The 16,946-nt window shown below is 45.5% G+C and overlaps 1 protein-coding gene across 6 annotated transcripts in view; it reads left to right on the forward strand.

The window, feature by feature from the left end:
• The window catches only part of LOC135908638 (uncharacterized), a 639,285-nt gene that overhangs the window by 167,398 nt on the left and 454,941 nt on the right, over positions 1-16,946 (forward strand). The window contains exon 1 of one of the 6 annotated variants that reach the window (XM_065440489.1): positions 9,374-9,500. The exons of the other annotated variants lie outside the window; for them this stretch is intronic. Coding sequence (XP_065296561.1) covers position 9,500 — 1 coding nt within the window. The 5' untranslated portion in view covers positions 9,374-9,499. Of the gene's footprint in view, positions 1-9,373; positions 9,501-16,946 lie in introns of those variants that run through there. 6 annotated transcript variants of the gene reach the window in all.

Consider the following 16,946-nt stretch of genomic DNA (forward strand, 5'->3'; position numbering starts at 1 on the left):
CGCCAAGCCAGGGTGGGATCCCCCGCTTAGTTTAGTGCAAGCGGCCCCGCAGACGCCACAGCATCTAATTAGTCTTGACGACGTGGCGCGGCAGTTACATATTGCAATGAAATACTTACTTCCCGTCTAATGTCGGACAGGCTCTGTGATTTAGTTGATTCAGTTGCTCACATGCGTCGTCGCGTCATGGCACAACACGATAAGGCACGTCTAGTGTATAATCATCATCATCATCATCATCATCATCATCATCAGCCTGTTTTATGTCCGCTGCAGGAAGGATGTCTCTCCCTGCAATCTCCAATTACCGCTGTCCTGCGCCAACGGATTCCAACTAGCACCCGCAAATTTCTTAATTTCATCGCTCCACCTGGTCTTCTGGCGTCCTCGACTGCATTTCCGTTCTCTTGGTATCCATTCTGTAACCCTGACGGTCCAACGGTTATCTAATTGGCGCATTACATGACATGCTCACCTCGATTTTTTTTCTCTTGATGTCAATTAGAATATTGTCGATACCCGTTTGCTCTCTGATCCAAACCGCTCTCTTTCTGTTTCTTAACGTTATGCCTAACGTGAGCGCTGAAAGTTATTCCATTTTCTTATTTGTTTTTTCTCCACACTACATTTATGTGCTGTCCAATTCCGCCGAAAATATATCGTGTATCTAGCCGCGTTCATGGCCGCTTGCGTGCGGGAGACCGCGAAACAACTATGTTTGAACCATTGAGAAATACTGCCCCGTGCTACCTGCCTCGATAATCAAAACCCGTATACCACGGATAATTCAAGCATGTTTTCAGGCGCTGGAGATATACTAAATGGACTTGAACTCTCTCTACCGACATGCCCCGTGCTGACTTTCTAGTGAGAGACCCCCCTCCCCCCCCCCCCAACCCCCAACAAAAGAAAATACATTGCCACGCATTTTGGATAAGAAAACTAGAAGGGGGGTATATTGGGTTTACTATTTGATTAAATGTCAACAAATTCAAAATACAGTATGTCACACCAAGATGAACATTCTCACTTGTTCTAGGCAGTCATCTTAACGTGGTATATTTATGTACTGTCTCTGATGGGAAGAGAGAGAGAGAAGAAACTTTATTAATGAATGGCCGGCAATTTCGTTGTGGTGGCCTCAGGTGGCGGCTCCAAGTCCTTGGACTCGGGCGGCATCTTTGGCTTGCCGGACGGCCCAGAGTTGGTCTGCCAACTCTGAACTTTTGAGAGCCGCCTCCCAGCGGCGGCGACCCCGATGGAGAAGGTCCCCTGCGGGAGCCGCAGCTGGGGCGGCGTCGGGGAGAAGCGAGCTCGAGGCTTCCCGTACTATGGTAACGGCCGCGATTACGGACGCGTCGCGAACGGATGTGGTCTCATTACCGTGGTTGCCGGCACATTCCCAGAGCATATGTCGCAGCGTTGCTCGCTGTCCGCAAGCTTTACAGGCATCTGTTGGATATAAACCTGGGTAGAAGTAATGTAGGACCGCGGGGCTAGGGTAGCTGTGCGTCTGGAGCAAGCGTAAAGTTACGGCCTCATTCCTGTTTAACCTGTCGTGTGGTGGCGGGAATGTGCGTCTTTGGAGTCTGTAGTGTTGGGTGAGATCTCTGAACGTGGTCAGGCGATCGCCCCACGCCCATTGTGATTCTTGTTGCTGTGTTTCTGTTGTAGTGTCCCGATCCGGCACATCCGATGCCCCGCTCTCGGGGCGGAGGCGGCCACATAATCAGCGGCGGCTCGGCGTGTGAGTCCTCGAGCCGTGGCGTGGGCCGCCTCGTTGGCCGCGAGTGGGACATCGGTGTGTGCCGGGGTCCAGAGGAGGAAGACTGTAGAATTTTGGGGTTGCGAGGGCGATGACGAGCCGCCGTCGTCACAAATTTGGAGTATGCGGACCGCTTCCCGCGAGACGCGACCGCGCGCGAAGCCGCGGATTGCCGCCTGCGAGTCGCTGATCACGATCGCAGCGCTAGGCACCGTGGCCAGTGCTATGGCTATCGCGGCTTCTTCGGCCGCCTCCGTGTGTCCTGTGGTCACTGTAGCGCTCGCGAGACACTTACCCGTGCGGTCTACAACCGCGATCGCGTGTGCACTTTTCTCTCCTTCATATCGCGCAGCGTCTACGTACACCGCCTCGTTGTTGTTGCCAAACTTCTTCTGAAGGTCTCTGGCTAGTTTGTTGCGCCTCGCGGCTTGGTGCGTCGGGTGCATGCTTTTGGAAAGCGGCGGGATGATCAGGCGGTCGCGGACCGAGGCCTGAACCGCCATCTTTTCTCCATGCTGAGTGTGGTACGCGATGCCGAGTGTCTCGAGGATGCATCGACCCGTCTTTGAATTAGATAATCGTTCGTACTGCGCAATGTCGTGCGCCTCTATTAACTCGTCAAGTGAGTTGTGAAGCCCGAGCTCCAGAAACTTGTCGGTGCTCGCGTTGACTGGAACGCCGACCGCCCTCTTAAAAGCCTTTCGTATTATGCATTCGACCTTGTTTTTTTCGCACCTTATCCACTTAAGGTAGGGGGCAACATACGTTATGCGGCTTATCGCGTACGCCTGCACGAGACGGATCGCGCAGTCTTCACGCATACCATTGCGTCTATTCGTGATGCGACGCAAGAGTCGGATCGTGTCATCTACCGTACGACGAAGACTTCGCACCGTCTCTCCGTTATGGCCATTTGCCTGCAGGTGTAACCCCAGGATTCTAATTTTGTCTACGTGCGGTACGGGAGTACCATCTGCCAATATAATACGTATTTTGGAGTATTCCCGTTCTTCGTCGCGCAGGGTTTTACGACCTCTCCTTGTGGGTTTGTAGATTAACAGTTCGGACTTGGTAGCCGAGCACTCGAGGCCCGTTCCACGCAAGTAATTCTGGACCGCATCTACTCCTGCCTGTAGCGTTCGCTCGACGTGACCGTCACATCCTCCCCCGGGAACCCAGAGGGTGATGTCATCCGCGTATAGACTATGATGCAATCCTTCAACTTCTGTTAATTTCTCGGGTAGACCGAGTAGAACTAAATTAAAGAGTAATGGTGATATGACGGATCCTTGCGGTGTGCCGGACGGACCCGTCTCAAATTCCGGCGATTCCTCGTCGCCAACGACGATGCATGCACGCCTGCACGCGAGGAAATCTCTAACGTAATTATTCGTTCTTTGGCCAAGTCCTAACGTTCTAATTGTTTTAAAGATTACTTCGTGTTTAACGTTATCGAAGGCCTTTTTAATATCCAGGTCGAGGATTGCCTTAGTGGAGCTGGTATAGTGTCGTCTACGATCTGGTGTTTAAGCTGAAGCAATACGTCCTGTGAGGAGAATTTGCGGCGGAATCCTAGCATGGTGTGCGGGAACTCGTCACAATCCTCGAGAAAGTCGGTCACGCGGGTGAGAACTGCGTGTTCCATGACTTTGCCAACGCAAGACGTAAGCGAAATCGGTCTTAGATTATCGAGGGTAACTTGCTTGCCAGGTTTTGGAATCATGATGGGAAAGTAAAAATAAAATATGATCTCTGGAGACAAACGCATAGGAGCAAATGCCATTGAAAAATTAGAAATGTGTTAAAGAAAAGCTGATTAGTTTTGTGAGAAGTGACTCCTTTTTGTCTTGCCTCTCAACACATATATCCATGCGATAAAAAAAAATTGTGGTGTAATGAAATTGCATATTTGTATAGTGACATGATACATATTTGCGATGAGCACGGTCCTGTGTTCACTATAAAAACAACAGCTCATGCTTGGTTAGGTGCTTAAATACATTCAACATCTTTGATAGCTTACACTAAACAGCACGGAAATGCAAGGGTGCAAATACAAACCACTGTGATTCTGTAATTTAAATATTCCCTTTTATCTACTTTTTACACCTAATTTTAGAAGTATGACCTCCTTTTAGGTTACAGAAAGGCGAAGCATTGGGAAAAAGGAGTCCCATGTTTAAGAAGTCATTATCGTTTCGTGCATGCTCACGGAACCAGTTCATTAGAACCGCTCGTGCCTACCAAAGCAGAAGCAAGGAGCAATTAAGGCATTTACCTGTGTACACCGTGTTGCACACCTTACTTCTCAGAAGCCAGAGAGTCACTTGGAATTCAAAATTATTTAAAAAAACTTAAATTGTTGTTTCTCCTGTGAAATAGTCATATGGCTTCTGGCAGGTATTTGATATTTTTAATAGAGTGACTCAATATACTTGCCAACCAAGTATGCTAGTGGAGGTAGAGATACGTTCAATGCAAAGAACTTAGAGCATCTGAGTAGAATGCTTGTTCATCAATTGGCGGATGTGAACATAGAGTTTTAAGCAAAAGCCCCTTAGTTTCATGGCTTCTGTACAGATAATTTTTATAAAGCAAAATAAAATCAAGGCATTTTTGCACATGGTCAATTAATAGACTTAGGATAGAGTTCACAGTGAGGCGATATATTAATCTTCCCAGACGCATATGTACTTGTTTGCAGACGAAGATTCTGTGAAGTGCGAAAATTCCTCTTGCTTTAGCGCATCATAACTAGGAAGAAAGCTTTGGTTTCAGGGAGTTGGTTCATTGTGCAAGTATATGCATAGTCGCATGCAAAATCCACGTGCATGGAAGGCATATGGGAAACAGGATGGTGTCATTCCTTGTTTGTCTTTTTCGTGCACTTCTCTGCCTGTACTTATGCTTATGTCGCCTTTAATGCATCACATTCATGACATCTGATTTTTGGTTCACATCTGAAGCTTAGAACGACAGAAAGCTGAGCTAGTTGGTAAGGATTCATTATGCAAAAAAGAAGTGAGGCGTGCAGGGAGGACACAAGAGTACAGAAGTGGACAACACGAATGCCGACTATCGACTGAAGGGAGCACTGAGGTGAAAAAAGAAGACACGAAACTCATCTGCGCATGCTCAGGAATGGTAACACCACGTGTCAGTCGGGTACACGTGCCGGTCTACGTGAGTGATAACTGTAAAGGCACTTAATCTCTTCCTTATGTAAAGTAATCGAAGGCTGACTCACGCACGCACCTCCACCATTATAGATATGCCATGCCTCTACCATAAGACGCGTATCTTCATTCTTATGCTTGTACATTATTGCGCATTCATCTAACTCTGGCGTGCAGTTACAATCTCGGCAATGTAGCGAAAGATTAGAAGGCGATCCACCGGTTAACGACCTTTTATGTTCCATTAGGCTCTGACTGATACACCGTCCCATTTGCCCTACGTAGAACTGTACACAGCTAAGGGGAATTTCATAAACCCCACCCATACGACAGTCAGTAAAACTGTTGTTCTTATTGTGCTTCACTGGACAAATATCTGTTCGTTTTTTGCCTTTTACCCGCTCTTTTTTTCTCTGTATGGCAGCGCATATCTTACCTAGCTTATTAGAAGCAGTGAAAGCAACATTAACATCATATCTACTTGCAACGTTTTAAGCCTATGCGACAGTGAATGAATATACGGAATAGCCACTACTCTTTTATTGCTATTACTGCTTTCTGTAATCACGTCCGTCCCTCTCGTAACCGACTTCTTGAAGCGCTCAGCCACAGTGGCCACTGCTACACTAGGATAAGCTGCTTCTAATAGGCGCCGGACCTGCGCATTAAAACTGGCGCTCATTTTGTGCATGCAGGGTCTGGTGAGGGAAGACTTACGAGGAAGCTTTAGCTCGGGCCCAACTCCGACGCGGCCTATTCAAATACATGTAAAACGCAAAAACGCTTCTCTGAGATAACCCCTGGACCAATTTTAATGAAATTTGCTGCATTCGAGAAAGAAAATTAAATTGTAGTGACTGTTGGAAGCGGAATTTCGATTTGGGGCCTGAATTTTGTTACAAGGATTTTCGAAAAATCGGGAGCTTAAAAAAAATAAAAGCACGAAGTTTACAAATTAATAGCTCTGCATCAAGAAAAGATATCACGTTTCTGTAAATGGCATCCATCAGATCGTTGAAAGCGGACAAATTCGGTTTGTCATTTTATATCTTACGTGAATTTGTTACATTGTCTATAAGAGTTCTGCAAAAGCTGCATTTTCATACTACAAATTTTTTTAGATTCATGAATAACATATCAATTTTGTCCGCTTTAGATGCACTATTAGATTATATTTACAGAATTGCTTTGTCAATTTTTGTTACTCAGTTACAGAGTTGTAAACTTGATAGTTTTGTTTTCTGAGCATGCGCAGATGAGTTTTGTGTCTTCTTTCTTTTTTGCCTCAGTGCTGCCTTCAGTTAATAGTCGGTGTTCGTGTTGTCCACTTCTCTACACTTGTGTCCTGTCTGCACGCCTCACTTCTTTTTTACATCCTAAGCCATGCTACACTTTAGTCAGATTGCATATTCTACGAGTAACAAGAATTGATCATGTATTTATGCAAGCTGGTCCTCAGAAGTATAGCATTCTCACCGGAATGGGAAGGAAAAGCTACCATATATGACAAGAAATTTGATGCGAAAGATTTTAATGTCAGTGCTCCTTGCAGTGTTATACTCATCTGCTGCACACTAGATAATATTGTAAATTTAATTTATTTATTTGTGAGAAAGTGTAACAGATCAATCCCAACAGCACCAAGAGGCCAACCGAATAGGAAATATGATACGCCTCTGTACCGCATTGAGACTGGACAGGATATTGCTGCAGAACGACGATAAGACACACTTAGAAACAATGGGGTGCAGCCCATACATGAATATGTGAAATATATTGGGGTGCAACCCATACATATGTGACATATTAGCAGAGCTAGCTAGACATGCGGCCTCACATGAAAATATAGAACACATTTCTGAATGCACTGTACTCTCAGTAGGAACATCCATACGCTGTACAGGACGTTATCAAATGAGCTGCTGTCTTAGAATATGGCACACAAAAAACGTTTCTTGCACAATTGATCTACATTACCAGCCCCACGCTTAGCAGCTCATTGGGTAACCTCTGCCGTAAAAGTGCACGTGTTTTGTGCCAGAAATGTGCTTGCTGGCCACTAATGTGGCGCATATTTCTCTTGGAACATAGCGTCAATACCTTGTGGTTTTGCACACGTTTGTTCCATGTTTAACTTTCCATTGTATACTTAATTTTTGAGAACAAGGAGCCAATTGAAATTCAAGGATATTTCTACACTGTAATACTGATGAAACTTTAGAGAGTATACTTATGTTTTATTACAAGATGCGTTCTAACATTTATGGGCATCATTGTAATCTGACTTTGTGTGTTTGTCAGTATGTTTCTCAAATTACTATTGAGTTTGTCTTGTGACGGATCAATAAAGATTTTGACCTTTTAAGAGAGAAAATGTTTCATTCGTGTAACTCGGCGACTACAGATTACATCCAGTTCACCAAGCATAAGTGCAGGAGCTGCTTATGTAGGAATCAAATATTCCCCGCATGCAAATATTGGAAATCGCTTCTAACGTGACCATGGATCTAAATCGTGCTTTCACACTATTGGGAAGAGTACTAGCACTCTGTTCTGAAGGAGTACAAGCACTCTGTTTGGGGGAGTAAAAACACTCGGCTTGGAGGAGTAGAAGTACTAGGTTTGGAGGAGTACTATTAGCCTGGTGGGGAGGGTGTTTGTACTCTGTGGAAGAGTACTAGCACTCCCTTGCGGTGGAGTAACAAAACTCTGTCAGGACGAGTTGTCTTACTCTCTCTCAAAGAGAGTCGATCTACTCTCGAAAAGAAAGTGAAATATGGGAAAAGCAGACACTCCCTCAAAGAGAGTGCCCGGAACTCTCTCTGTTTTACAGTGGATATGTGCGTACATTACTTTTCGCGGGTTTTCGTTCATACACTTGTAGGTCACGAGGATGTATCCGCAACTGCCACATTGCGTGTATTACAAGTACGGCGGTAAACGGCACGTCAGTAGTTTACAAGCGATTTCTAACTGATCGCAGGCGGAAGCTTACGCTGTAGCTTTAAGGAGGCGTTCTATAAGCGCTTTCCAACCATAAAGCAAGGCCGCATCTAAGGTCGCCTATTTTACGCGCGGCTCAGAACTACTTTTTGGCGGCCCGTCTCGCCACTGAGAATTTGCCTTTAAGCGAAAGTCGCCAATGCTCCTTTCTCACTTCCGACGTCTCAGCCTTGCGCGGCGCATCAACACCAGTTACGTCTCGTTCGGGAAGACTTCTCCGATGCACGAGACAGGCAGCCGAGACCGGGAACTGCTTGGTGCACCTCCCTCCAGACGCGACTAGTGAACTCGCCGTATATGCGCCGAAAGCTTTCTAGTTTTCTGATATTCTTCTTTTTTCACACTATCTTTAAGTGCTGTTAAATTCCGCCGAAAATATACCGTGTATCTGGTCGCGTTCATTGCCGCTTGCGCACGGGGGACCCCAAGACCACGATGTTGGAACCGCTGTTGGAATCACTATACCGTGCAACCTGCCGCCATCATCAAAACCCGCATACCGCGGATAATTCAAGCATGCTTTCAAGCATTTAAGATAAACTAAACGGACTTAGACTGTCTCTACCGACATGCCCCGTGCTGACTTTCTAGTGAGAGCACCCCCCCCCTTCGCCCCCCCCCTCTCCGCAAGAAAAATATATTGTAGCGCTAAATGAAGAGAAAAAGTGATGAGGAGATTTGCAGTAGTACGCGAACGATAAGAAACACTAAGGTACGCACAACAGTTGCAAAGCTCACTTACACATTTTCATCAAGTAAAAGAAAGTAATTTGCGTCCAGTTATTTCTTCTACATTTGCACTTGTATTCGCTTTCGCGGGTTTCCGTTAGTACCCCTGTAGGTCACGAACATGTATTCGTAACTGTGAAAGGTCGTCGGCAAGCCTGTAGGGTTTAAATTAGGTTACGGGGTTTTACCTGCCAAAACCACTTTCTGATTATGAGGTACGTCGTAGTGGAGGACTCCGGGAATTTCGACCACCTGGGGTTATTTAACGTGCACCTAAATCTAGGTACCACGGTTGTTCTCGCATTTCTCCCCCATTGAAATGCGGCCGCCGTGGCCGGGATTCGATGCCGCGACCTCGTGCTCAGCAGCCCCACACTACAGCCACTGAGCAACCACGGCGGGTGCCTGTAGGGTTTGCCTAGCCGAGTTCACGGCTGTCTGCGCACGTGCGATTCCGGAACTACGAGGCCAGAACCGTTTTTAGGCACGTATAGGGCCATCTGCGCTGTACTTTTAGGCGATAAGGTATACTCTCGCCGCCTACGGGAATAATTTAAGGCTTTAATTGACGCGCACTGGTTCGCGTGAAACCGCTATGCGCATTTTCTCTCCCGATATGCTTGTGCGAATTTCGTCCTTTATTGCAACGTATACATTTACCGTGTTCGCTGCAGTGTGGCAACTACTCGCTGCCGTCTCGCCCGTTATCTTTCCGGAAAGGGCCGCGCTGGTCGCGGTGGTGGCAGAAACTAGACCCTACCGTGACAGGACCACCTCTTGGGCCGACCTTTCCTGTCTCTCCTTCTTTTCTCCAACTTGGAAAGCCAGTGAGCGATTTAACTATTTCATGTAACTGCATTTCTACGAACGAGTTTCCGTTTCGGCTACCGGGAGGTGTACAGCGCACGTAACCGCAGAAGAAATCATTTGAAAAGTATTTTTTTCCTCAAACCATCTCTGTGCGGAATCGACTGCCTGCTGCACTTGTTAGCACAATTGGTAATGACGTTCTGGTAGCGGCTAATAAAATTTCCTTTCTTTGTGGCTGCGACTGCGGTTTACGTCGCCATCACTTTCTCACAAGTCAGTTTAGAGACTAACATACATATTTGGTTAGCGTGCTTGTAGCATGATTTCATTTTTGTTTAGCCAAAGCTGCGTAGCGTTTTCTTAAATTTTTACAGTGGAAATGCGCAATATGATTCTGACGTATCACTTTTGCACCTTTTCTCTTTGTATTTCTGTTCAGGGAGTTTAATATGTAGTGCTATAGAATTGTTCTGTTCACGGTGTCTAACCTCCCCCCGCCCCCAATCCTCCCGACCCCTAACAGTAATGCCTAAGGGCCGCTGTAGGTAACGGATAAATAAATAAATAAATAAATAAATAAATAAATAAATAAATAAATAAACATGTGTCCAGACGTCATGAAGCAGAGAGCGGTCACGTGGAATCAGAACCCCGTGGCACTTTAGCAATCGTCCCAGCTCGCTATGTCGTATGCATTGCCGGTAGGACATTTGTTGCCCGGATGCGCCGACGCGCCTGTTCAGCAGTTTGTTGCTGCCGAATGGCGGCTTTTCGAACCATCGGGACAGGTCTAGCAACCCACTGGGGCAATCGGCGTTGACGAAATTCAGCAATGTGGCGGAATTTGACAAAGCGTCCAAAACAGCGTCCTGCACACGGGAACGCGGAAGCGCGGCGCCTTTTATCGCCAGCCTTGAGCGTAGCTTCCGGCCCATCTCCCAGGTGGCGCGCCGGTCAGCTAGCTATGGCCCGGCAAGGGTGTCGTCAGGCGTCCGTGAAGCCTCAGCAGACGGAAATGCCTCTGGTGTTTGGTTTATTGCAGGGGAGTTTCGCGGCCCTAAACTTCGCGCCCATATTGCACGCCGCTGGGGAAGCAAAATCCGAGTGCTTATTCTGGCTAAGCTCGTGCGGCTTCCTGAGGGCTCTTTGAGCTGCTGTGAAATAAGGGCCTGATAAACAAAGACACGCACATGGCAACGGTTTATCCAAGGAAAAGAAACAAGAAATAATAGTTTTGTCAGTGCGTCAGCTTGTTTTCACGCGGGGTTTGTTTTAGTCAACACAACTCTTTGCTACCAGGCAGTGTAAGCACCTCTAGAGTAACATTATTATCGTAATTATTATTTTATTTGAAAGCGTATATTCACTTGACAGAAAAGGCATTCTTATTTTTATTTTTTTATTTACAGAATACCGCAGGCCAACTTGTGACTCAGGCAGGAGGGAACACGTTCATACAGTAATGTAATTAAATACGTTCAAAGAAAAGAAGTGCATATGAAATATGAAATACATTGAATCATATGAGGTACATTGAAGGATAATATAAGTACATAAAAACACATTCTACAAGCATACAATGCAAGGGATTGAATTGAAAGGAGAGAAATATTTACAGTACCAGTTTACACAGGTTGTTTTTTTTTCATGCTAACACGCATGAAAGTACTCATGTGGTCACACATTTATTAGAAGTGCAGTTTTTCAACGGCGTGTAATATGTTATTGGGCCGGAATACATCGGTAGGCAGAGAGTTCCAATCGTTTATTGTTCTAGCAAAGAAGGAATATTTAAAGCAATTTGTACGCGCGAAAATAGGGGTTATTTTGTAGGGGAGATAATTTCTGGTAGCTCTAGCTGGTAGCGGCTGGAGACAGGGTGAATGACCAAGTTGTAGTTCCCTTTTCCAAAGGCGGAAAATCAATGCTAGGCGTGCTACCTTCCTTCGGGATTCTAGGGTGGCAATATTATTTTCATTAATCAATTGAGAGGGGGAGTCATAACGTCCATAACAATTATATATGTAGCGGACGGCAAGCTTGTTTGTTTCCCAGTTTTTTAATATCTTTTTTCGTGAATGGGTCCCAGACGACGCAAGCATATTCTAATCGCGACCTTACGAGTGTGTTGAGGGCCAATTGTTTCACGGATGGAGGAGAATGTTTCAGCTTGTGTCTCAGTAGGCCGAGTTTACGTTGAGCAGACGCACAAACATTATCAATGTGTTGCGACCAGGTTAGACGATTGTTGATGGTTACGCCCAAATATTTAAAGGAGTCTGTTAAAGAGACCGCGGATTGTTTAATAGTGTATTGATATGTTAGAGGGTGTTTTTTGTTGGTAATGCGCATAAAAATCGTTTTTTCTTCATTAAGTTTCATTTCCCAGGTGTCGCACCAGTCAGAAATCGCAGTAAGATTTTATTCAGGATCACTTGATCATTAGCATATTTAATCTCTTTGTAAAGTAAGCAGTCGTCCGCGAACAATTTAATACTCACACTATCGTCTACGCATGCTGTTATGTCTTCAATATATACTAGGAAAAGTAGCGGTCCGCGCACGCTTCCCTGCGGCACTCCCGAATTTACGGGGAGACATCCAGAGTAATAGCCCTCAACATCGACGAATTGTCTGCGCATGCTCAAATATGCACAGATCCAGTTTACAATGTTAGGTGGAAACCCATAGTTGCTTACTTTTGTTATCAAACCAAAATGAGAGACGCTATCGAAGGCTTTGCTGAAATCGAGGAATATAACATCAACCTGGCCGGGTTTATCAAGAACGGAGGCAAAAGCGTAGATGCTAGAGAGAAGCTGAGTAGTGGTAGACAGCCCCTTACGAAAGCCGTGTTGGCACGGGGACAGAATACAACGCTTTTCAAGAAATTCCGTCATGTAATTTAAGATAACATGCTCTAAAAGCTTGCAAGATGTAACCGTCAGTGATATAGAGTGATAGTTTGATAGTAATGTAGGGTCGCCTTCCTTAAACACACGCACAACACGAGCGACCCGCCAGTCTGATGGAACGATGCCACAAGATATCGACGAGCGGAAAATTACGAGAAGAAAATGTGAAAGCCACTCGGCATAGCGACGAAGAAAAGCACTAGAAATGCCGTCAGGACCGCATGTCTTTTTTGTGTTTAGATTTAAGAGCATAGAAAATATACCGTCGTATGTTATAAAACCAAAATTTACGTTATCCACATCTTCAGCAATGACCGGAGAGAACTGATTAGACTCAGAGAAGATGAAATGGAAGTAATGATTAAATTTGGATGCCTGGTGTTGCTTATCTTGAATTATTTGACCATCAATCTTTAGGTGATCAAGAGCTTGCCTCTTCTTATAGTTCAAATGTCGCCAAATTTTTTCAGGGTCAGTCTTAAGAAATTGGGTCAGCGTGTGGGAGCAATAAAACTGCCTACGTGCTGTAATTTTTTTAGTGAGTGTTTGTTTTAGCTCGTCGAATACTGGGCGAAATTTTTTTTTGCCTTAGGAATCTTTATACTTTTCTAACGAGGTGGATTATATCTCGATTGATCCAAGGATTTTTTCGGGGCACCTTCTTCATTTTACTAGGGATGAAGTTATCAATAGAGAAGTGGCAAATGGATTTCAGCTTTAGCCATAAGTAGTCAACATCATCGCCAGAGAAGTCTTCCAGTGCTAGTTTAAGGTAATCGATAACGGACTCGTCATTTGTTTTAGTATAGTTTTTGACGGATTTGCAATCTTTAAGCGTGGTGTTGTTTGTACTATCTGTTCGACATGTGAAGCACACTAGCCGATCTGATATGCCTTCCTCAACAGTTATTTCAACGTCTCGAAGAGATCTGCTGTGAAAAACCAGATCAACAATAGAGGAAGCAGATCCCTGCACCCGTGTTGGAACGTGAACTGCTTGGTCGAGATCGCAAGCTAACATTGTGTCGAAAATAATTTGGTCCGCTAGAGTAGGTGATGAAAGTTTCTTCCCATTTATGCTGGGAAGGTTAAAATCGCCAGCCACTACTATGGTCTTTCTGCAATATTTAACAATATGTTCATGAAGTTTGGTTAGGAAATCCGACGTGGCACACGGCGGACGGTACACTGCTACAAGGTTAGACAAGAACCCGTAGAAATTGATCTGTAGGAACAAACTTTCATGATTATCAATTTGTTCTAGTAACGATACAGACGTGTTTTTGCTCACAGTAATGGCCACACCACCGCGACGGGAAGTTCGGTCCCTTCTGTATATATTGTAGGATCCAGGAACCAAGTCCTCGTCTTTAATTTCTTCATGGAGCCATGTTTCGGTTGATACTACTAATGAGGATCCTGACAAAGGAGTATAGTTTCTAGTTCTGCAGTTTTGTTAATTATACTTCGTACGTTTACGTTTAAGAGGCGCAAATGCTGTCGCCGAGAAACACGTGGTTGTCAATTGCTATCCGCGTTGACGCGTCTAGCAGGGAGCCTAACACGCGTGTTTTTGTACTCGTCCCACACAAACGTGTCACTGTGAATCCGTAGTTTATCATTGGCAAGATAGCCTTTTTTTTCCATTTGCCCTATCTCCCTTTGCACTCTCATACAGAAGCCGGCGCCTGCGTAGAGTGCGACGGGAATAATCATTCTTGGTGAAGATACGTGTGCCTTTCAGTTTCTTAGCATTTTTTAGAATTCACTGCTTTTCATTGAAATCCTGCAGGTACAAAATAGTCGGTCGATTTTTGTTATGACTATGACCAAGCGTGTGAATTCTACCAACGGACAAACATTTCACCCCAAGCTTCTGTTCGAATATTTCATTTACAATTTTATTTTTTAGTTGATCTGCTGTTTCATCGGGCGCCTCAGGTACGCCGTAAACAACCAAGTTGCAACGACGGCTGCGGTCTTCAAGGTCGACCAACTTCTCGGACTGCTGAGTGACAGAACCGCGAAGTGAATCAATAGCACTATTAATGTCTTTAATTTGGTCTGTAGACTTTTTAACTTCTTGCAGAAGTTTATCAAGTTCCACTACCCTGGCACTGACTACAGCTAAAGCAGCCTGTGATGCGATCAACTGGGATTTCAGTTCTGGAATAGCTTGAATTATTGCATTCTGGCCTGCCGCGATATCACTTAACTTGCTCTTGATATCAGGGCCAGGATTTGACTCAACATCGCCGCAAACAAGGAGCTCGCACACAAGAAAACATTCGTACATGAAATGCATAAGAGCGCTTGGGCATGGCACAACTACAAGAAATCTATTACTAGATTTTACAGAAGAATGCGAGTAGCTAACCTGAATTACAAAAGGAAGACGAACGGTCAGCGTTGTTGACAACTTCATTTCGCCATGCCCACTGATCCAGACGCATTGAAGTTCAGGCTTTATGGCTTCGGGAAGTTGTGACGTCACTGATCGCCGCGCCACGCTGATATGGACGGGTAGATAAACAGAAGAGCCAGCAGAACGGGTCGGAGAGAGATGGCATGCTGGTGCGGGATCCAGGCGTAGAATGGGCAGCGGTAGACTAGCAGAACCGGCACACGCTCCGCCAAGAAGGAATGCCTGAATTACAAAAGGAAGACGAACGGTCAGCGTTGTTTACAACTTCATTTCTCCATGCCCACAGCGAGGAGCAGGTTGGCAACTGCCACCGGAAGGTGCACAACGCCTGCCTACTCTTCAGAAAGGAGGAGACAGAAACATAGAAATGGAAGATAGGAAGAAGCAGATGAAAAATGAACGGAAGATCAAGATGAGACAAGTGTCGAAGAAGAACACGCACAGAAAAGGTCACGCACAGACGTGCCGGTCACTGCGGGTTGTGCTACCTTAAAATAGAAGAAATTGCGTCTGAAGTCTCGTCAGTTGAAAATAGACATATGCTGCTAACGTGAACCTAAGTACTGCGAGAAAAGTGAACCTAGGTACTGCGAGACAAGTAATGAGAGCGCGATGAGCCTGATCGCGTCGAGACGCACAACCACTGGGCTACAAACATTCGTCGAGTGTTGTACACTGCAGTCCAATGAGATGGTAGTCCCTCACCAGCGACGTGCGCTGAGCAATGAAAGGACGACACTTCAATGTGAAGTGCTAAAGTGTCTCGCAGCAGCCGCAAGACGTGCATGATGGAATGGCCACGCGGCCTTGTCAGTATATACGTTCGCGCACGTTCACGCAGCCAGCCCTTGGCTTGAGCCTTGAGTAGTTGTGGTCTAAAGCGACGAGGCAAGCCTGTACCACATCGTGTTTCCGTACCCAATTGTTAACGTATGTCAAGCACCTGTCCTGTTGCTAGCTTCAGTGTCATCAACAGGCACAAGACGTGAAAAAGAGAACATACACACAGAGCACCACGCGAAGTGCCACTCACAACAAATTTGTTGAGCTGAAAGCAGATTTTATCTATATAAGACGTGCTACTACAGCACTTTTGTATAAATAAAACACCACTGTTTGTATAAATAGGCTCCGCTTCTTGCTCAATAAATTTCTTGGAAGTAACGTTTTGCGTGTGTAGCCCTTTGGTGTTTCTCGCCCTTTTCGATCCTATCGCCTCAAGATGAAAAAAATCAAGTCCACTTGGATATCCCTAGGTGGATGAATGCGAAAGCATTGCGACGTCTCTCCGATGAAGCTTCAGTCTCGTTCACGTACATGTGTGGACTTCCAGAAGAGCCGAGCACTGCAGCTGCTGATTGAGAAGTCCAAGTCCACCATCGGAGAGCAGGATAGAACTCACCGAAATCAGCGCACGGACTAGCGGCGCGGCGCTATATGTAGATTGGCCACACAGTTGTCGCTGCCTGGCAACTGCAACATATCATTATCATCATAATCATCATCCTAGCTACGCCCACTGCAGGGCAAAGGCCTCTCCCATACTTCTCCAACTACCCCGGTCATGTACTAATTGTGGCCATGTTGTCCCTGCAAGCTTTTTAATCTCATCTGCCCACCTAACTTACTGCCGCCCCCTGCTACGCTTCCCTTCTCTTGGAATCCAGTCCGTAACCCTTAATGACCATCGGTTATCTTACCTCCTCATTACATGTCCTGCCCATGCCCATTTCTTCTTCTTGATTTTCACTAAGCTGTCATTAACTCGCATTTGTTTCCTCACCCAATCTGCTCTTTCCTCATCCCTTAACGTTACACCCATCATTCTTTCCATAGCTCGTTGCGTCGTCCTCAATTTAAGTAGGACCCTTTTCGTAAGCCTCCAGGTTTCTGCCCCGTACGTGAGTACTGGTAAGACACAGCTGTTATAAACTTTTCTCTTGAGGGATAATGGCAACCTGCTGTTCATGATCTGAGAATGCCTGCCAAACACACCCCAGCCCATTCTTATTCTTCTGATTATTTCAGTCTCATGATCCGGATCCGCAGTCACTACCTGTCCTAAGTAGATGTATTCCCTTACCACTTCCAGTGCCTCACTATATATACCTATCGTAAACTGC

The sequence above is a fragment of the Dermacentor albipictus genome, chromosome 4 (assembly GCF_038994185.2).
Source record: "Dermacentor albipictus isolate Rhodes 1998 colony chromosome 4, USDA_Dalb.pri_finalv2, whole genome shotgun sequence".
In the NCBI taxonomy this organism is placed as follows: Eukaryota; Metazoa; Arthropoda; class Arachnida; order Ixodida; family Ixodidae; genus Dermacentor; species Dermacentor albipictus.